Below are 22,310 nucleotides of genomic sequence, written 5' to 3'. Positions count from 1 at the left end.
CAGCCCCAGTGCCCCTGAGCCCCCCAGGATCGGTGCCTCCGAGGCCCACGCACACCCGTCCCCCACGCTGCGCCCCTGAGGCCCCACACACCCATCCCTGTGCCCCGAGGCCCCGCACACACCTGTTGCCCCCCCACTTCCCCGAGCCCCCCAGTCCCAGCACCCCCGAGGCCCCACACACCCGTCCCTGTGCCCCCGAGGCCCAGATGCCCTGGAGTCCCAGTGCACCCACCCAGCGCACCGTGGCGCCCACACGTCTGGCTCCACTACTTAAGGAACACGATCTAGAACTCTCTTTCGACCCAGCGATGGCACGTCTGGTAATGCGTCTTACAGACGCACGTGTGTAAATGAGGTGCCTCCCCCGTTACTTGTCGCAGTGTTTGTAGAAGCAAAAGATCAAGCGAACCACATTTCCATGGGGGGGGGGGGGGGGGGGGAGGGGGGGGGGACGGATAAAGTTAGGCCACATCTGTGTAGGACGTATGAGATACTGAGAGAGCGAGGGAGCGAGAGAGGGAGAGAGGGAGAGCGAGAGGGAGAGCGAGAGGGAGAGAGAGAGAGAGAGAGAGAGAGAGAGAGAGAGAGAGAGAGAGAGGGAGAGCGAGAGAGGGAGAGAGGGAGAGCGAGAGGGAGAGCGAGAGGGAGAGCGAGAGCACGTGCACATTCTATACTGATGTCTAAGGATGTCTGAGCTCTGCGGGTCGGTGAGGGGCAGAAGCAGCATGTGGTTGGCGACCCGGCTGGAGGGGAGCGAGGACACACGCACCTGGCGTGTGCAGGAAGCAACTCTGGGCGGACGCGTAAGAAACGTCTAACTGGTGACCAGTGAGGGCTGAAGCGGCTGGCGGGGACTGTGGAGCAGATACGCTTTATTTTTACCACGCGACTGTGCCACGTATTCAAACACCAGACTCCGAGGGAGCCTCCTGCATCCCGGGGTGAGGAGCCCCGCCGAGGGTGGCGAGGCGCGGGCGGCCCACGGAGGCTCACTGACCCCGGCCCCGCCGCCGTCCCGGGGCGCCCGGCACCCGCCCCCCGCTGCGCCCCGCAGAGCTCCCGGGTGGCCACAGAAAAGAGCCGAGGGACGCACGTGATACGTCGCTGGCGCTTTATTATACAGAAGACTCCAAACATTTACATCTGGACGCGTCTCACTCTTCACACAGCTGCGGAGGGCCTGGGCCGGGCCCCGAGGCCTTGGAGGAGGTGGTGCAGGAGGGACCACAGGCCCCAGCGGCTCCCGCCACCCTCAGTACTCAGGCCCCTGCGGCCCGCAACTCTCCCTCCTCCGCCTCCCGCGGTCCTTAGACCTCGCAGTCTTCCCGGAAAAGGAGCATCGGAAGGGGGTTGGGGAGCAAGAAACGGGGAGAGGGAGGCCAGGGGACGGTTAGTCCATGGTCCTCAAGTCTCAGACCTGGATTGTTTTGCTCCTGATGTGCGCAGAGGTGCTGGCAAGGCCGCGGCCCGGTCCAGAAGGTTCTCCTCTGCACGTCGGTCTGCGAGGAGACCGAGGTGGGCACAGCTGGCGGGCGGGGCACAGCGGTTCCAGCATCGCCACCGCCACGGCCCTTTGCGTGGACTCCACCCGCGGACACCGTTCTGGACGGTTTCACATGCGCTGGATTACTTGGCGTCTGACTTTCTGTGTCGTCAAAGGCATATGAAACCTGTGCGTCCTCTAGGGATGACCGGGGATGACCCAAGAGGGACACACGGCCTGGCTAGGAAGCCGGGAACAACGAAACTACTTCGCCACCTGCTTTCAGGTGAATGTGCCACATGGACAAGGCTTCCCAAATCATGAAACCAGGTCACAGCAAACGCCGCCAGTGCCCCCATGTCCCCGCTCCGCCCGGGAGGGCCAGGCTTGGCCAACACCCGGATCTTTAGAAGTAAATGATGGGGACGGTGGTGCCACCCCAGAGCTTGCAGCCAACAGACCTGCGCCCTTTGCACACCAGAGGCCACCTGCGGGGGGCTGTTCCCACGACTCCTGAACCTCCCACACAAGGCCACTTCGCTCCACATCCCATGCAACACTGGCTCCCACTCCGGGGGAAACGATCCCATGGGGTGGGGGGTGGCCGTGCGGAGGAGCCTGGGTGACCTGCGATCCCCCAAATCACACCAACGCTGTCATCCCTAGGGCACCTCGGAGAACTTTCCTCATGACAGTCACCGGCTCTGGGTTCCCAAAGCAGAGCAGACTCGTCCTCCATGAAACAGGGAGCTCCCCGCATCCAGCAGGTGCACAGTCCCTGGGCCAGGACCCTGAGGTCAAGCTCAGCACCTTTTGCCTTGGAGCCGGGAAGCGTCCAGGTGGCTCCGCGGTCAGACAGAGAAATGGGCAAGCGCCTCCCACCCTCTGCCTCCCTCCGCAGCAGCAGGCGGCCCTTGGACTCGTGTCAGGATTTCCCCTGGGCCCTAAGAGAGCGGGGGAGGGGGGGCGGGGACGGTGGGGGGGGGAGATGCTCGGGGCAGGCACAAACCTTCTCAGTTGTCTTAATGGCGGGGCCCCTTTCCTGAGCCTTGGGTTCCCTTCTCGTGTCTTCGAGAATGTCCCAGCTCTCCCCCCTTGCCCTGGCACGAAGGGCCTGCATGTCTGGGGTGCGAGCGCCGGGCCACCCGGAGGCACTTGTAAACCGTAGGGCAGGGGGTCGTGCTTCTCCGGGGCGCCCGGGCGCCCGTGGCCCTGTGACGCTTCCTACAAAGCAGTACGTGCAACGCAGATACCCCGAGGCTGCTGGCCGAGGCTCCTGTGCCACTGCCCCACGAGGCAGCGGGCCCGGGGTGCAGAGCAGGGGCCAGACCGTGGCGGGAGCAGGCGACAGGCACGCGGTGGAGCCAGGAGGCCAGGCTGCCATGGGCTTCCCAGCGCGTCCCCTGCCGGGCCCCAGGGACGCCCTCTCCAGCGAGGGCAGGAGACCTCCCTTCCCGGGGGACCCGGAGGAGCCGGAGGGTAGGGCGTGCAGTCTCCTCCGGCGGACGGGATCCTCAAGCCCCCGGTGGAACCGCCCGCATCAGGGTTTCCAGGAAAGGCGGCAGCTTGAGATGTCCCCGTAGCAGCAGGCGGTGGCCCAACGAGGGCCTCGAGGGTGCCCCGCGACAGAGCACCGTTGACTCTGGGAGGCCCTGGCAGATGCCCCGTGAAAACCAACCAGACAAACCGAAAGCTGCTGTCAAATAATCCGGGGCGGTGGATTAAACAGCGGCTCCGGACTCCCCGCGGGCTCTGCTCTAACGTGCCCCGCGCACGGCGAAGGGGGACGGAACCCGTCAGAGCTTCCCGGCTGACTCGGCCACGTCCTGTTGCGCGGCCCAGCTCGAGATTAACGGGACGCCGAGCGCGGTGTGCTCCGCGAGTCAAAGGGCAGATGCCCAAGTGCCCCGGCAGGTCACCTATAGGGCTCTCTCCGAGAGGTGCCCCTGCCCGTTGCCCCCTGACCCCTGACCCGCTCGGCACCCCCCTACACTGTTTTGTGCTTTCCTCGTTTCCCTCAAGAAGACAGATTTGAGATCTCCGGCCCCCGGCGTCGGGCAGGGCAGGGACGACGGCCAGGGGAGGCCACGGGAAGCCAGGCCAGGAGGCACACGCCGGCCGCGGCCACGCAGAGGAGACCGCTGCAGCCGCGGCTCAGGCGCTGGGCCGTCCCGCTGCGGATCACACGTCCGGGAGTTTATTACACAAGCAGCCGTCACTCGCGGCTGGGAGGACGGGGAAGGGAAGAGGGGGCGAGGAGCCAGGACCGACATCTATAAGTGTGAGGCAAAGGCTGGGCCCGCGGGCTGCAAGGCCCTGCCCGCTGACGAGCCCCCACCCGCGGGCGCGGCTCCCTCGGCCCTGAGCCGCAGTTCTCCATCCCCGGGGGCCGGTGGGCTCCCAAAGTGGGCTCCCTCTGGCTCCGCAAAGTGGCTGCCCTCCGACCTGGGGCCCCCCGGCTGCTGACCGGAGAGGAGGGTCACTGACGGGAAGCCGTAGGGCTCCAGGCCGGGGGGGCGCCCAGCCTCGGAAGCGTCCAGAATGAGATCCACATCAGAGAAGGCCACCAGGGCCTGGGTGGAGTCGCAGGAGCTCTTCTCCAGCTCGCTGGCGGCAGCATAGGCAAGGGGCCCCGGGGTCCCCGCGCAGGGCCAGAGTCGCCGCAGGTCGTCCCGGAAGTGGGGGTTGAACAGCAGGTACAGCAGGGGGTTGAGGCAGGCAGGCAGGGGCAGGACCACCAGGAGCACGGACTTGACGGCCTCGGGGGTGACGGGGAAGAGGCCCAGCATGGAGGCGAAGCTGAGGAAGGCCACGGGGCAGTAGAGGAGCCCGTCGGCAAAGATGAGCCAGGCCACGTGGCGCACCATGGCGCAGTCCCACACGGCCTCCAGGTCGGCCCGCGGCAGGTCGCAGTAGAGCTTGATGTAGGCAGCAGCCACCAGCAGGAAGCACAGGCAGTTCATCATCACCAGCGCCACGGCGAAGCCCAGGGCGGCCGGCCGGCCCTCGGGGGGCGCGTAGGGCAGGCACAGCGGGGACGCCCCGTACTCGCCCACGGACGCGAGGGGCAGGGCGGCCGCCAGCCCAGCCAGCAGCAGGCAGCCCAGGGCCCCCGCGCGAACGCTGCTCAGGGCGGGCGCCTTCCCGTAGGCCCGGACGCACGACACGGCCACGCTGCACTGCACGGCGGCCAGGGTGAGCAGCAGCACCGAGGCCTCGGACCCCAGCACCGCCAGGAAGCCCGTGGCCCGGCAGCCCAGCCCCGTCTCCCAGCGCGCTCCGTACTGGGCGAACTGGCCGAAGGTCAGGGCGTCCACGCAGGCCAGGAGGCCGCAGGAGAGGCCGCTCACGGCGTTGGCTCCGGCGATCGCCCCGACGACAAACTTGACCGGGGGTAGGGGGCCCGGGCCGCCCGCGAACACGCTCAGCAGCAGCAGCCCGTTGCACAGCACGGACAGCAGCACGATGGCCCACACGGCCAGCCGGACGCCCCAGCTCTCGAAGAGGTGCTCGCACGGCTTGAAGGGGCCTGCGGGAGACACGACCGGACGTCACCCTCCGGCAGGCTGCGTGACACGGGGCCCTGGGGCGCGGGGACACGGCCCGCGTCCTCAGGGAGCCCCGGCTGACAGAGGCTGACCTGGCCCCTGGGAACTCCCAGGTGGGCAGGGGGAGCGGGGGCACCCCAGCTCTTCCGAGGGGCAAACGGAAACACGCAGTCGGCCCATCTGTACGCAAAGTGCGAGTGGGCAGCACATGAAGCCAGGGCGGGCTCGCGCTCAGCAAGGCGCTCTCCAAGGCCGAAGCCGTTAGAGGTCAGGAGGGGCATCGGAGCGGGCGCGGCTGGCGGGAGGCACGAGTGGCTGCGGGGGCCCAGCCCAGCCCGTGCCCAGCGAGCCACAAAGGACCCCCGTGCGCGAGCCTGGCCACGCGGCGTCGGGCCGGGCCACCCCTGCCCCGGGACGGGAACCGGCTGCCGTCACTATTTGGGAAGAAAAGCACAGTAAGTGCATTAAAATGCAGATGACTCTGGGTTTTTCCAACCTGGTTTTGCACAAATGGGTGAGATCGTGCTGTTTCCCATCTCCCCCCCAGGTTCTGTCCTCAAATCACCCGGTGACTTTGGACGCATGATGTCTTCATTTCCTTTGGCTTCAGACTCCTGTCCTGCAATGTATTTCCAGTAGCTTGGGAACTTGAGAGGCTTTTGTGGGAACTACTTCTTTTTGTTGTTAAGATTTTATTTATTTATTCATGAGAGAGGCGGAGACCCAGGCAGAGGGAGAAGCAGGCTCCATGCGGGGAGCCCAACGCGGGACTCGATCCAGGGACCCTGGGGCCACGCCCTGAGCTTGAGGCGGACGCTCAACCGGTGAGACCCCCGGGGTGTCCCAGGAATTACTTTTTAAACGTATTTTCTCCCGACTACCACATAATAGATGGAAAAAGTTTGAAAATATGTTGTAGGAAGTTTGGAAAATACAACATGGAAAAATTAAAACTGCTTATCATCCCGCCTCTCTGAAAGAGCTCATTTTAGTGTCTCCATTTTTTAAAAAAATGCAAAAAAAACAAAAAACAAAAAACACAAAAATGCATGTAGTTGTTAAACTGAATCGGGATTTTCCATACGTAGTTTTTAACTCCCACTTTTCAAGTTAAAAAATTTCATCGTGTGCACTTCCCCGAATCTTCGTCTTCCTGCAGGGCACGTTTTCCGTGGCTGCCTGCTGGGAGCTGGTCCGCACGGATGTCCCGTCACTTGTCGGAGTGTCCGGATGACCCGCTTCTAAAGCGAGAGCGAGTGGACTTCGCCTTTGGGAGGGAGCATCCTCGTTCCCTCGTCCGGGTCTTTGGTTCGTGATGTGAGGTCCCGCGGCCGCCGAGGCGGGTGGGCTTCCACGGGAGAAGGGGACCCACCTGCTTCTGCGAGGCCCCCCTGCCCTTGCTCTGCGCTGGCACCAGGAGGTGCACCACCAATGCTGGGGGGGAGGGGGTCTTGGGGAGGGGGGTCGGTGGGGAGGGTGGGGGGTATCATTGGGAGGGCGCGGGGGGGGTGGTCGGGGAGGGCGCTGGAACCAGAGGGGAGGCGGCAGGCGGGGCACACGCAGGCACACGGGCTCCCCATCGCGGGGAAGCACACTGTGCCCCGCTTTCTGTTCCCCCAACAGCTCCTTCCTGGCTTAAGCAATGCACTACTGCCTGGGGCGGGGGGGGGGGGGGCTAGCACTTTATTTTATTCTTTTTTTTTTTTTTTTAGGATTTTATTTATCTACTCATGAGAGACCCAGAGAGGCCGAGACAGGGGCCGAGGGAGAGGCAGGCTCCCTGCAGGGACCCCAACGCGGCCTCGATCCCGGGAGGCACCCCCCGTCCGGCCCTGCGCCCCCAGGCTAGCACTGTTGATGCCGAGCGGCTTCCTGGCTCAGCAGCTGGCCGCCCTGCACACAGGGAAGGGGATTCTCGTCCTTCCCTTACAGCGAGGTGGCCTCAGGCTGGGCTCCAGGCCGCTTCCCCCCCACCCCCCACCCCCGAGGGCTGGACGGGCCTGGGACCCGTCCCGGGGTTTGACCCTGGGGAGTCCAGGCGGGAGGCCGTGGCCTCTGCGAGGCCGCCTGAGGGAGCGCCCCAGCCGCCGCCCTGCGCACCCGCCAACAGCGCCTTCCCGGGGCTCCCTCCACCGGGAGGCGCTTTCTCCAACATCTCCTTCTCCGGGCTCGTCTGGGCAGGCTGCTTGGCTCCCCCACAGCCCGCACCCCACACCCCGCAGCACCCGCCACCAAGGGCAGACCTGCAGGTCCCTCCCCAGGAACCACCGGAGGAGCCTGCGCAGCCCACGGGATGTGGGTGCTTAGGCAGCGACAGTGCCTGAACCGTGGTCACAGCCGTGGGGGGCTGGCCTGGCACCTCGCGGAGGTAGCTGGCTGTGCCTTCCCCGTCCCCCCCACCGCCCGCCCCCCGCGCCCGTCTCACCTGGAGCGGGGCTGCACTGCACGCTGGGGCGCGGCCGGGTGTCCTCCGTGTCCAGCTGCAGCTCGTCTAGATCCAGGTCATCTGAGAGGCAAGACCGCAAAGTGGCTTGGGGGCCGGGAGGCCAGGGGGCTGGGGGGCCGCAGGCTGGGGACCGTCCAGCTCCACGTCTGTCCAAAGGGCCGGCCGTTCAAGCGGTCACCCCAACGCACGCCGCTCCCCGCAGGCCGTCCCCCCGGCCCTGCTCGTCTGCTCCACTCTCGGGAGCGACCGTGCAGCTCCGGGCCCACTCGCCACTATCTGCCGGGCTGCTCTTCCCAGCAAACGTGGCGTGGGAGGGAGGCCGCCTCGAGCTCTGAGTCAGCCTGTCGCGCACCCCCCTCAGCCTCGTTCTCCGGGCGGCTCAGACGCGGGGCAGGGCTGCCTCCCAGGAGCCCCCGGTCCCCCGCTGTCGTTCCGGGTGCGGCCGCGAACACCATGAGCTGGGAAGGACATCGTTTTGCTTTTTAGAGAGCGAGCGAGCACCAACTGGGGTTGAGGGGCAGAGGGAGAGAACCTCAGGCAGGCTCCGCGCCCAGTGTGGAGCCCCATGAAGGGCTCGACCCTGTGACCCCAACACAACCACCTGAGCCCAAATCAAGAGAGTGACAGCAGCGGACGGAGCCGCCCGGCGCCCCAGGAAGGGCCCCTCTGTGATGGAGCAGGGAGCCGGACTGTGCTCAGAGGACGTGAACAGGGACCGTGGGCGCTGGAGGCCGCTGCCTGAACCCTCAAAGGCTCCGGGGGACTGACTCGGGCCAAGGGCTTGCGCTGCACCTGCTGTGCCGACGCACGTGGGGAAGCTGCAGTAGGTGACCGAGAGGTGGGCCGAGGGCCCGTGGGCTGCAGCAGCGCCCGTCCGTGGGGCCTCGGGCAAGTGCAGACGACCTGGGGGCGGCAACATGTGGTCCTGCTGCAGGGAGCCCACGCGGACGGAAGAGGACGGAGGCGTCCACCGTCGGGTGCACCGTCAGCGGCCACGCAGATGTAACGGTGAGGCCTGAGGCCCCCCGCACCGGGCCGGCGAATCCTCGTCCTCGTGGTCTCAGTAACCTCCTGGCAGTGCACGAAGCAGGCCTGGACCCATTGGGCCGATGAGGAAACTGAGGCTCACGGACCTTAAGTGGCTCTCCTGAGGTCTCCAGCCGGAGTACGACGGGGCAGAACTTGACCAGTTTGTCTGACTCCAGAGCCCGGATATGTAGTAGCCGTCAGGCCTTCCCAGGTGAGGGGCCGATCTTGGGGTGGGGGGGGGCCCCTGGAGGGGGCATCGGGGCAGCTCTGCGGCTGCGTGAGCTGCGTGTGACTTGCCGCCCAGGTACCGGAGCAGAGAGGCCCTGACGTGAGAAAGGGCCGGACTGGGTCGTCCTTTCGGATCCCTCCAAGTCTGGCCCCTGCAGCTCCCGTCGCCCGAGGAAAGGGCGAGAAAGACCAACGCGTCGTCAGAGAAACCCTGTGACTTGTTTGAATCAAATGAGATTTTTGGGATCCCTGGGTGGCTCAGTGCTTTGGCTGAGGGACGCCCGTCCAGGGCGTGGGTTTCAGGGACCGGGCCCCGCGGCCTCATTCTCTTGCACAAGTAACGGAGCAGTCACTCGGCGTCACGCCTGTCCCCGTCTTTGGCTCCTGTGGCTTGTTTCGTCCCCAAAGGGTGAACACGTTCGGTTGGGTGCTGTCCCGGGGGGTGGGAAGGCTCTGCGGGGTGATGCCCACGGCCCGGCCCGGCCTCCCCGCCCACCATGCTGGAGGGTCACGGCCACGGTGTTAAATAACCAGTCCAGGCGGGGAGGAAATCGAGTCTGGCTGCAGCGAAGCACCTGGCCTTCCTCCTCCAGGCGTATGAGCCCCCAGGAAGTGGGGGGCCCGGCCCAGCTCCCGAGGGGCACAGGCGCCCACGACCCGCGCCCTGGGGCCCTACAAGGCCTGAGCCTGAGGAAAGTTTCCGGGGCTCCTTGCAGCCCCGAGGGAGTGCAGCCGGCCGACTCCGGACCTCCCTGGGGACGGCCGCCCGGGGGCTGCTGCTGCGGCCTCACACCCTCCCCGGGGAGGGACACCTGGACACCCCCACCCCGCGGGCGAGCCGTGTCCGGACGACGCCCCCCTCCCATCCAGGCCGGGAGGCGCCCGGCTCCCGCGGCGGTGCACCTGCTGCGTCCTCCAGGCCCCAGGTGCCTGCGCTTCTCATCCGCGGACCAAACACAAGGAACGAGGCTCTAAGGGGGTCAGCGTGGCCGAGGCAGCTCAACCAGTAAACGGTGCAGTTGGGGTCAGGCCCCAAGTCCGTCTACACCGCCACAAGGTGCTTTTCTTATGTTTTGATTTTTCTGTTCAGCTTCTCCATGGACATACGGTCCACATGGAGGGGGTCAGAGACTGGAAAACACGCCCAATACCCCACGTGGGGCCCCACGTTGCTTCCTCCTGATTCTACGTCGGCTCCGCCACAGGCGTGCAGCTGAGGGGCTGGAAGTGCTCCCCTCGGCCCTTTGTCCAAACACCGGCTGGTGACGATCCCCGAGTCCCCTCGGCTGCCCGCCTGCACCCTCCTTCCTTTTACCCCAGCGGTTCCAGGAACAGACTCTGGGGCCCGTCCCCGCAGGGTCCCCTCGGCCCTGGTGGCTCCACGAGGCAGGACGGCTGCGACGCTCGTGATCCCGTTTGGCTCTAGGACATATACTGAGGGGCCTTTTTTTTTTTTCTTTTAAGCAGGTTTCACTTAATTGACTTGACTCAGCCCCGCTTGGCTCAGGGTGGCCAGGACGTGGATGTCCTTCCCGAGAGCGGCCTGCCCTCGAAGGGCCCGCGTGGAGAGGGAACGCGCGGGTCGCAAGGACGGCGGTGTCGCGGCCGGGAGGCACCCTGTGCGCTGCGGAGGGCGCGGCGGGTGTGGAAGCGTCACTGCTGTCCCCGTCGCCCCGTCCGCTCCTCCCCAAGCACCTCTGGGCGGCGTCCCAGGCCGCGGTGTGAGCAGGGCTCACCTCCCAGGCACTTGGGGCTCCCCCTGCAGCCCCTGCCACGACCCCTCTCCGCCCCGAGCCTCCCCCTAGGCTGCCCCAGCCCCCAGCCGCCTGCCCAGGCCCCGCACTCACAGTGGTTCTCAGCCTGGCCGGCCAGCAGGCCGGGGGGCCTCTTCGGGGCTTCGTCCTCAGCAGGGTGGAAGTCCTCAGCCCCCCACTGCCCCGAGGACTTGAAGAAGCCGGCACAGACGCCGTAGGCGCAGCACTGGTAGGCGTAGGGCACCTCCAGGATCCTGGGGGCGGAGGGGCTGCCTTAGGAGTGCTTAGGGCGCCGGGCCCTGGACCACCCGCGTCCCAGGACGGTGCGGGCCGCCGGCCTCCCGCGTGCCGCCTCACAGCCTCTGCGGGGCCGAGCGTCCGCCCGTCTTTCCCTCACTGCTCTGAGAAGGAAACGGGACGATGAACTTTCCACCGTTGCTGGAGTCCCCTCGGGAGGCCCTGAGCGGCGAGCAGCCCCCAAGCCCGCACGGTCCCCGGCTCTGCTCCCTCCCAGCCGGCCGCCCTTCCTTCCTGTCCAAGGAGACAGGGGTCCTGCGAGGGCTGGGGCAGAGCCTCCGGGCATCTGGTCCGCGGCGGCGGGAGGCTCGGGCCGCACGGGCTGAGGCCTGCGTGTCACTGGCACGGGGGCTGCTGGGCAGCTCGCCCCACCCGTCGGCGCCCTGGGCCTGGCTGTGACCATGGGGCCGAGACGCTGCCCTGGGGACAGCAGGGAGCAGGGAGGTCCTGGGGCTCTCGGTGTCCCCTCGGGCCGGTGCTTGGGACAGAAAGACACGCTCTGAACCCGCTGGGCGGGCGGGGGCACAGGCCCGTCCTGCTCAGCAGCGGCCGGACCCGCAGGCTCTGGGCCCTCCGGTTTTCCCTCTGCCCCCACGGCCTCTGCCGCGGCTCCGGGGCAACCCGCCCAGGGCCGGGGGCCTCACCTCAGCTTTGGGAAGCTGTCCTTGGAGAAGGCCTGGGACAGGGCCAGGTTCCCTCGGAGCTTCAGGTGCATCAGGCCCCCGAGTCCGGCCAGCGGCAGGGTGCTCAGCTGGTTGTCGGTCAGGTCCCTAGGACAGAGGCGGTCGGCGGTACTGGCCTGCGCAGGGCCCAGGGGACCCCAGCCGGGACAGGACAGGAGCAGGGAGGCGGGCGCGTCTGTGCCAGGGCCGGAGGGCGGGCACGGCAGCTGGACCAGCCGTCACCCACCCCGCACCGCTGCTCACGGGCTCACTCCCCAGACGCCGCGGGCCGACGACGCACAGGGACAGCTCCGAAGTCACGCCGAGCCGTCCCAGTAGTTAGCAACAGGCCCCCCGACCGCAGCCCCCTCCGAGGGCCCCTGGGCGCCCGCTGGGGGCACCTGCTGTCCCGCCCACATGACGGGCCGGGGTCGGCGGCTGGACAGGGCTGCTCTCTGGTTCTGCGGTCCAGGGAGGGGGACACGCACGGAGCCGTTTAGGGGACGCGGGACCCCAGAGCAGACCCCAGGACCACGGACTGTGCGTCGTGGAAGGGCCTGGGCTGGAAGGCAGGAAACCTGGCGCTGTCCTGCCTCCTTCTGTGCCCAACAGGAGTCACACGTTGGCCTGAGTTTCAATGTCCTCATCTTTCAAAGGGATAAAAATATCCACCCTACGGATCTGGCAGGAGCAGAGCAAACAGGAGCGGGAAGACCGAGGTGCGAGGTTGCGAGGCCGGGCCCCGCTCCCAGGGAGGCAGGCTGCGAGCACCGGGGAGGCGGGCCCTGGCCCTGCTGCGGGCCTGGAGGCCTCCCCGGGGAGGTGAGGGGCTGGGCTGCGTGACCCCCGAGGCCAGGCCTGGAGCTGGCCCCGAGGGAGTCCGGGGGTCACTCAGAAAGGCGTCCTATGGGGCGGACGCGCCTCCAGGACATGCAGGCAGGCAGCGGGCTCCCCCTCCCACGGGAGCCCTTGTGCAGTACACAACTCGCACCACAGGCCCCTGCCAGCGCCGCACGCTCCCCGTGAGCCTCCCGTGTAAGGGGGGGGCTCTGCGACCCCTGCCACCCGCTCGACGGCAGCCCTCGGGGGTGGTGCTCATGCAGGGGGCTGCTGGGCTGAGGCCCGGGCTCCCACACCCGCTGCCCCGTCCCAGGGTGTGGAGGAGCCAGGCCCTCTGTTTACCAGGCCCCACGGCCGTCAAGCCGACCGTCAGAATGACTGATTAGGGGGGAGGCCGCCTCCCGGGATGTGCGGTCAGTCCCGCGTGTCCCCCTCCCACCCACGGCCTCGCGATCCTCACTGGGCTGCATCACCCGGGGGGAGGCTGCAGGGAGCACTCACAGCTTGACAAGGGAGCGCAGGGTCACGAAGGCCTCGGGGTGGATGGAGCGGATGGCGTTCCAGCTCAGGTCCCTGTGGGCAGGGAGGGCATCACGGGCGCGGCCAGCGCGGGGGGGGGGGGGGGCTCGCTGCGCCCATCCCGGCTTCTCCCCCACCTGCTCCCCATCTGAGCCGCCCCAGGGGTGGGACCTCCAGCCCCTCTGGGAGCCACCTGCCGCCTGGCTCCCAACCCGGCTGTGGCCACAGGGAAAGGGGCTGGGAAGCCGCTGGACGGGGAGGCTCCCTCCTGGGTGTGTGCGGGGGCGGGGGTCAGAGCGCGCTGCGGCCCGGGCTGCGGGGACGGCCACCGCGCGGCTGCGGGTACTCACAGGGCTCGCAGGGAGCTCAGCTGGCTGAAGGTGTCGGCTCCGATCACCCCGATGCGGTTGTGCTGCAGGCCGCTGGGGCAGCGAGAGAGGCCGCATGAGCCCGCGGGCTCGGACCCGGCTCGGGTCCACGTCCCCCGCACCGGGAGGAGGCAAGCGGAGCCCCCCTCTCCTGGCGCGGGAAAAAAGGGCCCGGCCCGCGGAAGTCTCCAGAATTAAAGGGAGCACGAGGGGATCCGGTTGCCGTGGGTAAGTGGGTCAGGAGACAAAGCCACAAAACCATCCCTGTGGCCCGAAAGGGAGTCGGTTTCCAGGGTTCCCACCGGGCTGGCTCCCAGCCCAGCCAACCTCGCCCCGGGGCCTCCCGACCTCAGGCCAGCAGCAGAGCGTCGCCCCGCCCCTGGGTGACCCCTCGCTGGCCCAGCTGGGGGCACAGCTCGGGGCTCAGCCCCTCGGAAAGGGACGGAGCCCGGGCCTCACAGCGCCGAAGAGCCTCCTTCCCTTGGCACCTCGACGGACGGGACAGGCCCGCCCGCCCCTATCCTGCCTGGGCCCAGGGGACAGACCCCGAGCACAGGGGACCCGGCCCGTTGGCACAAACAGAAGCTGGGTGAAAAGAGCTTAGAGCATTTTCAAAGTGGCTTTTCTGCCTCGTCAGATTCGAGCCTTAGGTCGTCCTCCCGGGTACGAGCGTGCAGGTGTTGAAGGGGGTGTGGACCTGGGGGGCCTCAGCCGGGGCACTCGCCCCCCGCGGCCCTGGGCTGTCAGCCTCCTACCCTACCCGGCCTGGCCCCCGCCGGCCCTAGTCACCATTGCCCTCGCTGCTACTGACCCCGAGCGAGCCACCCCCCGACTGTCCGTGCGCCAGCTCCCGGGTGCAGCGTCTGTGGTCCCTACAAGTCGTGTCGGAGCCTCCGCCCAGCTCCCCGCACCAACCCCCTGGATTCCACGGGCTCAGGGAAGGGAGAACCGTCCGAGCGTGTGCGCTGACCCCTCCCCGCGAACCCGGCCCGGCTTCATGCCTTCACCTCCCCTGCCTCATGCCCCGACTCACATTTCCTCCAGCTTCTGGCACCTGTGCAGGCTGGGCAGCTCCTCGATCTGATTGTGGGACAGTTCCCTGGGGGGGGATAAGGTGGGGGGTGAGGGCCAGGAGAAGCAGCTCGGACCAGGCCGTGCCTCCCTGCCGGGCAGCTGTGGCTGGAAGGACCTGCAGGGACGCGGCTGCAAACACACCTGCGGCCAGTGAGTCTTCCCTTCCCTTCCCCCGAGTCCCCCTGCACAGCGAGCAGGGCCCAGACGAGGCCCCCTGGGGCGTTTTCCCAGTAGGGGGGCCCCTGCGGTCCTGGGGAAGCGGAGTGAGAGAGCAGAGGCCGCGGGTGCTGGGGCGGCCCACGGGGAACGCATCAGGCCTTACTGGGCGAGCTGGAGTGAAGCTGGGGCCCCGAGGGATCACCTGGCCCGGCCCCTCCCACCCCACGAGGACACCGAGGCACAGAGGGGACAGAAGCCGCCAGGGACGCGAGCCGGTGGCAGGGCCGGGTCTCCAGCCCACATCTCCAGACGTGTCGCGTGCCAGCCTCCCCGCCCGAGCTGCGGGCCCTGGTCTGCGTGGGGGCCTGTGACTCCCGGTGGACTCGGGGGAGCAGGTGATTCTCCTGGACACCGGACCCGGTCCCGGAGGACGTCGAGTTCTTATCACTCGCAGACTGATGCCACTCACCAGCACCCGTCAGGTGCTGCACCACGTGCTACGCGCACGATGCACGCTTTGTCCGATCCTCACACTTTTATCCACTTTTTGCTGATGAGGAATGGGAGCCCCGGGAGGTCAGAGGCTGCGCCCCAACGTGTGCAGCGGCCCGGCGGCAGAGCAGGGCCTCAGACCCGGATCTGGCTCCAGGGCCGCGTGGTTTGGCCCCGGGCAAGAGAGCACAGCCCGGGCCCTGTCGGGTGGGCGCTCAGCAGAGGCCCAGCTCGTCCCCTCCAGGAAGAGCGGCGGCCGAGTGGGACAGAAGTCTTGGCCACCCCCGGGAGCAAGGGCCCCAACACCAAGACGGGACAACGTCCGCGAGCCACTCACAGGACGCGGAGCCGCGGCAGCTGCTGGCACATCCCGGGTGGGAGCAGCCGGATGCCTGCGCGGGTCAGGGTCCTGCGGGAGAGAGGACACGCGGCTGGCACCCACCCAGGCCCCTTCCCTGCCCCCCAGCCCCAGCTCGGGTGGCTCTGATGGGGGCGCTGCGCTGATGCTAGGGCTGGGCTGGGCTGCGGGGTGAGGGGAGCAGGCCGGTGAGTGCACGGAGCTCTGGGGCGGGAGGCAGAGGGACAGAGGGACACTGCCCGGGGGCGCTGCGCCCGTGCCACCTGCCCACCCGGCCATCATGCCCGCATCCCAGTTTCGCAGTGGCCCCCGGCAGCACTGGGCAGCGGGACGGCCACTAGGCTGGCCTCTGCTCCACCGCAGGGGTGCGGCCGTGGGCGGCAGGAAGACACCGCCCCAAACCCCCAGGGGAGCCGTGGGAACCGTGGGGACCGAGCACGGATCTGCTCCCGTGCCCTGGGGAGGGCAAGGACAGGCCCCAGCAGGCCTCCGGGAGCAGGGGACGCGCGGAGCAGGATGTGGGGCTGGATGTGATCCCTCAGGCTCCCACCGGGGTCTGCTTGGCTGCTCCACGCACCCTCGAGGGTTCTCAAGGCCGCTGCACTCCCACCCTCCCCTCCCCACCCGCTGCAATAACAGGGCGCAGCAAAGTCCTTGCGGGAATCGCCCGCACGACGGCCAAGGACACCTCCTGGCCCTGCGTCGACGGCCTCGGCCCGCTCACGGCTCGGCGTGAGGAGCTCGGATGGCCCGTCTGGAGGATCCCCGCGAGGCGGACAGAGGACCCGCCTCCTCCCCCAAAGCCTGGGCCGCCGAGGCCGTGCCTGCAGCAGTGCCACCCCCGGGTCGGCCACGGGCGCTGGGCTGCGTGGGGACCTCGGCCGGCAGCAGAGGAAGCGGGCCCATAGGGGCAAGCGGAGAATGTGGGCGGCCCCTGGGGGACGGGCAGGGGGATGCCCTGGGGGCAGGGCCCAGGCGGCGGGGCGGGGACCCACTCACAGGATCTCCAGGCTGGTGGTGCCTTTGAGGTCGGGGAACTCCTGGATGTTGGTGGCGCCGTTCAGGGACCTGGAAACGCATGACAGTGTCTGACGTGGGGCCCGAGCATCTCGGGATCCGGGCGCCCCACCCGCGCGGATCATCCCTCCAGGGATCCGCCGTCATCCTTCCCGCCCTCAGAACACCCGGCGGCCCAGGCCCCTGGGGGTGGAGCTTTGTCCCCGGAGAGCTGGGACCGGACCCGAGAGAGCCCGACAGGGCCCGAAACTGGCTGCGGGGCCCCGGCATAAAACAAAACGAACAAAAAATGGAGGCGAAACACAGGCAGGGGCATGGGAACCGCCTCTGTTTAGAAGGCTCCCGCGTGGGCTCTTCGGAAAATGTCCTTGGCTGCAGGGGTTTGCTAATTAGAGTCTGGGCTGGGGTCTCCCCCACATCCTCATCGGCTGAAGCTCACAGCCTCCCCCCCCCCCCGCCCCGCCCTCTTCAAGCGCATTAGTCCAGCGGCTCTTCCCCACCCCGTCCTCCCTGTAGGGAGCCCGGGGACCCGCAGAGCCCTGCACCCACGCCCTGTAGGGAGCCCGGGGACCCGCAGAGCCCTGCACCCAGTGCCAGCCCAGCTGCGCAGGTGGCGCTGCCAGATCACACGGAGGTGGCGTAGGGTCCAGAGAGGAGCCTCGGCTCTGGAGTCCAGGGTCCCATCCTGGACAGAGCAGGGCCCCGAGCCTCGGGATCCATCCACAGATGTGCTGACGCCACCCGCCTCGCACGGTTAGGGTGACGAGGGACGTGATAAGGGAAGCCCACGCTTTAAGGTGTCGGTTATGTTCCTGCGATGCCATAGGTAGCACGCAGTCCCTGGTGGGACACGGCCTGGGAATGACAAGAATGGGAGGAAGGAGCACGGGGATGCCTGGGGCCCAGAGCAGGGAGGGTGCTGCAGCCCAGGGCTGCGGGATCCACGCTCCAGGGTCCGGGAGGAGCAGGGCCGAGCCCCGTTGTTGGTTCCTGCAGCCAGTATTTAGGGAGCAGCTCCCCAGGCCACAGGCAGCTCCTTGGCTCTGGAGAAGGGCCCCTTTGTGCTCATTTGGGGTCTGGGAAGAAGCCACGGGGCAGCGGAGGGAGGCTGAGTGCAGCCGGATCCGGGGCCAGGCCTGAGCAGAGGCCGCAGCCGGAGGGGCAGGCCTTGCAGTGGGGGCTGCGCCGGCAGGGGCCAGAGCTGCGGAAGGCAGGCGAGCCGGCGGGAGGGGTGAGGCCCGGGGGGTCCGACTTACAGGGTGTGCAGTTTAGGCAGGTCCTGGAACGCTGACCTCCCCACGCACTGGATCGGGTTATCGTAAAAGTGTCTGGAAGAAAAAGACCCAAAAGCCTAATTTAACCGTTCGGCCTTGGAGCGGGGACCCAGGCCGACCCCTCACCCACAGGCCGGGCCGGGCGCCCCCTCCTGGGCTCCCGCCTCCCCAGCCCCTGCAGGGCCCCCAGCACGCTGGGCGCTCACATTGTCTGCAGCAGAGGGTTCCCCATGAAGGCCTTCTCTGGGATGGCCTTGATGTTGTTGTTGTGGAAGCCCCTGGAAGACAGCACACGAGGCAGTGAGGACGGGCAGACGCGCGTGCAGGGAGAGGCGCGTCCCCAGGGAGCTTCTGGAAGGCGGCTAGAGAGGCCTTGAGCCTGAGACGTGGCCCGGGACTGACGGTCCCCCTCCGGCCTGTGACGTGGCTGCTGCTTTCCTAACACGCCGGCCTCCCCTCTGACTCTCGTGAAGGGGGCAGGAGAGGAGCCTCGGGGGCGGGAGGCAGGACTCTGGGCCCCACGGAGGAAGCTGAGGGGGTGGGAGGACGGTGGTGCCTGAGATGCGCCCCCAGCGAGGCCTGGCCTCCAGGCCCTGACGCTAAGGAGCCAGGAGGGCGGCGGCGGGAGGGGTCACCCCGTGGGGGCCGAGGGTCGGGGCGTGGGCGGAGGTCGGGGTGGGTTGGCTGCAGGGGACAAGACAGAGTCCCCCGAGAATCCCGAGCAGGGGGACTACCCCATCCTGGCTCTTCATCCCTGGCTCCCCCGCCTGAGCCGAGTGGGAGCCGCAGGCCGCTCCCCCCCACCACCCCCACCACCCCGCGGACCCCGGTGCATGCGCACCCACGGCCCTTGCACGCCTGCCGCGGTGGGGCTGGCCTTGACTCCTGGCTCTGCCCCTCCTCCGACGGCCCCACTGCCCCCATGGCCATGGGTGCGGGGGGGCGTTCACACCCTCCAGTCTGTGGGGTCCCCACGGTCAGGGGCCGTCCGGGCCCACCGAACCCGCAGGCTCCTGCCCCACGACCACAGATGCCCTCCCGCTGGCCTCCCTGGCGGCCGCCCCGGCCCACGCAGCCTCCAGCCTCTACCCGCGCGTTCCCGCTCCGAGAGCCTCCCTGCGCCGCCCGAGCTGCTGGCCTCGGACCCTGCGCCATGTGCCTGTCAGCCCGGGGCCCGTTTAGCTACTGCTGTGCAACCAGGGCTGGAGTTACCGACCGGCGCTCAGCTGCTGTCCCGGGCCCGGCTGGACCCGAAGGGCGGCCGGGGACAGCCTGGGCCCGTCCCACTCCTTGTGGGCGTCGAGGAGCCAGCATGGGGCTTGGCGCACAGGCGTGTCCGCGGGGCCCCACAGGCACCTCCTGCCATCCCCTTGGGATCAGAGGCAGAGGCGCGACCCCGTTCAGCAGCCCCAGCTACTGTCCTCATTCACCCCGACACCCCCACGCAGCCAGGGGCAGGCCCGAGCCCCCCACCCGGAGGTGGCTCGAGCACGTGGCTCCAGGCCGGCCTGGGCCGTTTCTGCGGGGGACACGCTAACAGGTGTGTGACCACTGGGCCCGCCCCGGGGACAGGAGGGCCGGGGACACCCACGCAGCGCTCGGAGCTTACAGTTCCTGCAGTCTGCCCAGGGTCCGGATGGCGACGGGGAACTCCTGCAGCTCGTTATAATTCAGGTCCCTGGAGGGGAAAGCAGGGCAGCGGTCACGGGGCAGCCTTTTGGCAGGTCAGGGCCCCGAGGAGCAGGACCCTGGCCCCGGGCCTGGCCCCAGAGACGCGTCTTCTGGTCTGTCCGATGCACCTCTCAAGCCTGGAAACACGGTTTGGAACGTGCGTGCTCCACTGCCGCCCCCAGACCGTCCGCTCGCAGCCTCCCCGGCCGCAGAACTGTTTGGAGGAGACACTGGACGGAGGGGACCCGGACGGACTCCTCCAGGAACGATCCGCGCCGGCCGAGGGGAGCACCCGAGTGCACACGTCTGCAGCCGCGGGACGGGCTGAGGGGACATGAGGTCATCCCGGCCACCTCATGGCCAGCCCCAGGACTCTGGAAGGTCCCGTCGGGTGGCTGTTGGCCAGCGGGGGCCTCTGCCGTCTATCAGAAGGATCAGTGCTTCTGATCTTTGGGTGGCGGCACGACAGCTGGTTCTTATTTTCTCTTACGCTTTTCTTCATTTCCCCATTTTTTTTTATTACAACGAACATGTGTCACACACACAGAATCAGCAAACAATGGAGCCGTGTTTTATAAAGAGATTTTATGAATTTACTTATTTGATGCATTTTTAAAAAGCAGGAGCAAATAGGGGCGCCTGGGTGGCTCGGTGGGTGAGGCAGTATCTGCCTTCGGCTCAGGGCACGAGCTCAGGGTCCTGGGATGGAGCCTGGTGTCATCAGGCGCCCTGCTCCGCGGGGAGTCTCCTGGTCCCTGTCCCTCCGCCCCTCCCCTGCCGCTCGTGCTCTCTCGTCTCTCAAGCAAATAAATAAATAAAATAAATAAAATCTTAAAGAAAAAAGGAGCAGCACCCCAGGTTGTAAAGGATGCAGGGAAACATCATGCAGGATACGTGATCGGCCGGAGTTAAATGCGCACGATCTTGCAGACGTGACTCAACAGCGTCTTGCACCCCAAGCCACCCCAAGTCCAGGAGCTTGTCCTACAGGAAAGGCCACACCCGGGGTGACGGCGTCGGTGCAAGGGGGCTCATGTGTTGCTGTCGGGGCAGCAGGGGCAGCCCAGGGCCCCAGTGGTCACGGCCTTGCCTGCACCATTGCACAAGGGGTCGTGGGCGTGTGTGTCCTGGTGGCACTGACGGGTGAGGGCACAGAGGACACATGCAGGAGCCCAAGAGCAAGTCCACCTCGGACCCGCCTACCACGGAGAGGTAGGGGAGCCCCGCCTGGAGGGGGTGCCGGCGGCCTGGGGAAGATGCCACAAGGTGCCGAGGAGACTCTGGGCGTTTTGCTCCACGTTGTGAGCCCCCCGCCCCGCCCGGAGGCTGCACAAGAGGTCATCGACCTGCGAGACTTGTTTCAATCTATTTTTTTTTAACATTTTATTTTTCTAGTGACCTCTACGGCCACCGTGGGGCTCAAACTCACAACCTCCGAGGTCAGGAGTTGCACGCTCCACCGATGGAGCCGGCCGGGCGCCCCTCAACCTTCAAGACTTTATTTATTATTTTTTTAAGATTTTATTTATTTATTTATTCATGAGAGACACACAGGAGAGGCAGAGACACAGGCAGGGGGAGAAGCAGGCTCCACACAGGGAGCCCGACGCGGGACTCGATCCCGGGTCTCCAGGGTCACGCCCTGGGCTGAAGGCGGCCCCAAACCACTGAGCCACCCGGGCTGCCCTATTTTTATGTTTTAATTTATATTTCTTTGACCAAGATTTTGAAGTTGACTTCCGTATCACCCGGTGGCCGGCCAGCTGTAGCCCGCGCGGAAATGTGTCTGACCTCGCGGGGTGGCCTCGGTGCCTCCAGAGCCCCGGGCCGAGGTCCGCGGTCTCCGGCTTCGGCGGTGGGAGGGGGCAGGGGCGGCAGGCCGGGGCCCGGTCCAGTGGCCCCCCCGGGATGGCCCCCCCGGGATGGCCCCCCCTGGGATGGCCCCCGCCCAACTTGCCTCGTCTTCGGAAGCCGTCCGTGCCCCGACGACTCATAAGAGGACTGCCCGTGGCCGGTGACCGCACCCCGGACACCGATGACCGGCTGCATGCCCTGCTCGGTGCTGCTCCCGCCACGGCCGCGGGGCTTGAGGGGCGCACAGCCAGCGTCCACGGCCGGCGCAGGGTGCGTGCGCGGCTCCCCACGGACACCAGAGGCGCTGCGGCAGGGCCGGGCTTCCCAGTGCCAGCAGGACGCAGGGTCGTCGGGAGGACCCGGGTGCCAGGGCTGCCGATGGGGGCGGCAGGGATCGGGACATGGGCTCTTTGGGTTTTATGAGGCTTCACCGTCACGTGTCCGTGTCCCCAAAGCAAGGGGCCCTTCCTAACCGCCCTCAGCCGTTCGGGAGCTCTCTGCCGTGGCCGCGGAGGGCGGGGTTCCTACAGGCAGCACCTGGGCACCTTGGCTTCGAGGCTCACTGATGCAGGGTCCGGCCTCGCTCTAGCTCACTGCTGGGCCGCCCCCACCACCCTCAGGCCCCCGCAGGCCACCCGGCACCCGCTGCGTGGTGCACTGCAAGTGGCACGACGCTCCTGATTGTGCAACACGTGCGTGTGTCAGGCCGGCAGGCCGCAGGCCCTCAGCCTACACCGCAGGTCAGCCCTGCCTCTGTGAGGCCGGAGGAGGAAGTGTCCCCCCTGCTGGGGCTGGGACCCACCAGCAGGACGAGGCCCAGCAGATGGGGCATGAGCGGGTCCTGGGTGTCGCGAGTCCTCACAGCCCTGCCCTCCTGGGCCGTCCCCACCAGCAAGCACGGAGCCCGGGCGGCGCTTCTGGGGACAAGGGAGCTGCGAGGGCAGGACGAGCCAACAGCCCGGCCGTGTGCACGAGCCTGCAGCTGAGCGACCCCAGGGCGGCCCCGGGGAAGGCCCAGCAGGGGCGCTCGGCAGGAGCCCGGCCAATCCCCAGACGTGGGACGGCCACACACGACGGTGTCACGCCACCGTGTTCGGGTGGATCAGCTCCGTGGCAAGCGATCATGGGCCACCCTGCTTCCTCTCCTCGTGGACCATATTGATATCTGACACCCGGGTGCTCCTTTTCTTCCCACTGCACCAGAACGGACGTTCCGGGGACCGGGAGACTGTGCTTC

General features: G+C 67.6%; 1 protein-coding gene across 1 annotated transcript in view; it reads right to left on the bottom strand.

Moving 5' to 3' along the window:
- Positions 1 to 1,097: 1,097 nt before the first annotated feature.
- LGR6 (leucine rich repeat containing G protein-coupled receptor 6) overlaps positions 1,098 to 22,310 on the bottom strand; it is a 107,064-nt gene continuing 85,851 nt past the window's right edge. The window contains exons 7-18 of the mRNA XM_041768876.1: positions 19,158 to 19,226; positions 17,755 to 17,826; positions 17,531 to 17,602; positions 16,257 to 16,325; positions 15,237 to 15,308; positions 14,208 to 14,273; positions 13,157 to 13,228; positions 12,789 to 12,860; positions 11,430 to 11,555; positions 10,582 to 10,742; positions 7,457 to 7,537; positions 1,098 to 5,012 (exon numbers count right to left, since the gene is read on the bottom strand). Coding sequence (XP_041624810.1) covers positions 3,757 to 5,012; positions 7,457 to 7,537; positions 10,582 to 10,742; positions 11,430 to 11,555; positions 12,789 to 12,860; positions 13,157 to 13,228; positions 14,208 to 14,273; positions 15,237 to 15,308; positions 16,257 to 16,325; positions 17,531 to 17,602; positions 17,755 to 17,826; positions 19,158 to 19,226 — 2,188 coding nt within the window. The 3' untranslated portion in view covers positions 1,098 to 3,756. The remainder of the gene's footprint in view (positions 5,013 to 7,456; positions 7,538 to 10,581; positions 10,743 to 11,429; positions 11,556 to 12,788; positions 12,861 to 13,156; positions 13,229 to 14,207; positions 14,274 to 15,236; positions 15,309 to 16,256; positions 16,326 to 17,530; positions 17,603 to 17,754; positions 17,827 to 19,157; positions 19,227 to 22,310) is intronic.

The sequence above is a fragment of the Vulpes lagopus genome, chromosome 1, assembly GCF_018345385.1.
Source record: "Vulpes lagopus strain Blue_001 chromosome 1, ASM1834538v1, whole genome shotgun sequence".
In the NCBI taxonomy this organism is placed as follows: Eukaryota; Metazoa; Chordata; class Mammalia; order Carnivora; family Canidae; genus Vulpes; species Vulpes lagopus.
Note: the sequence above shows the minus strand (reverse complement) of the source record. Positions and strands in the feature narration are given on the sequence as shown.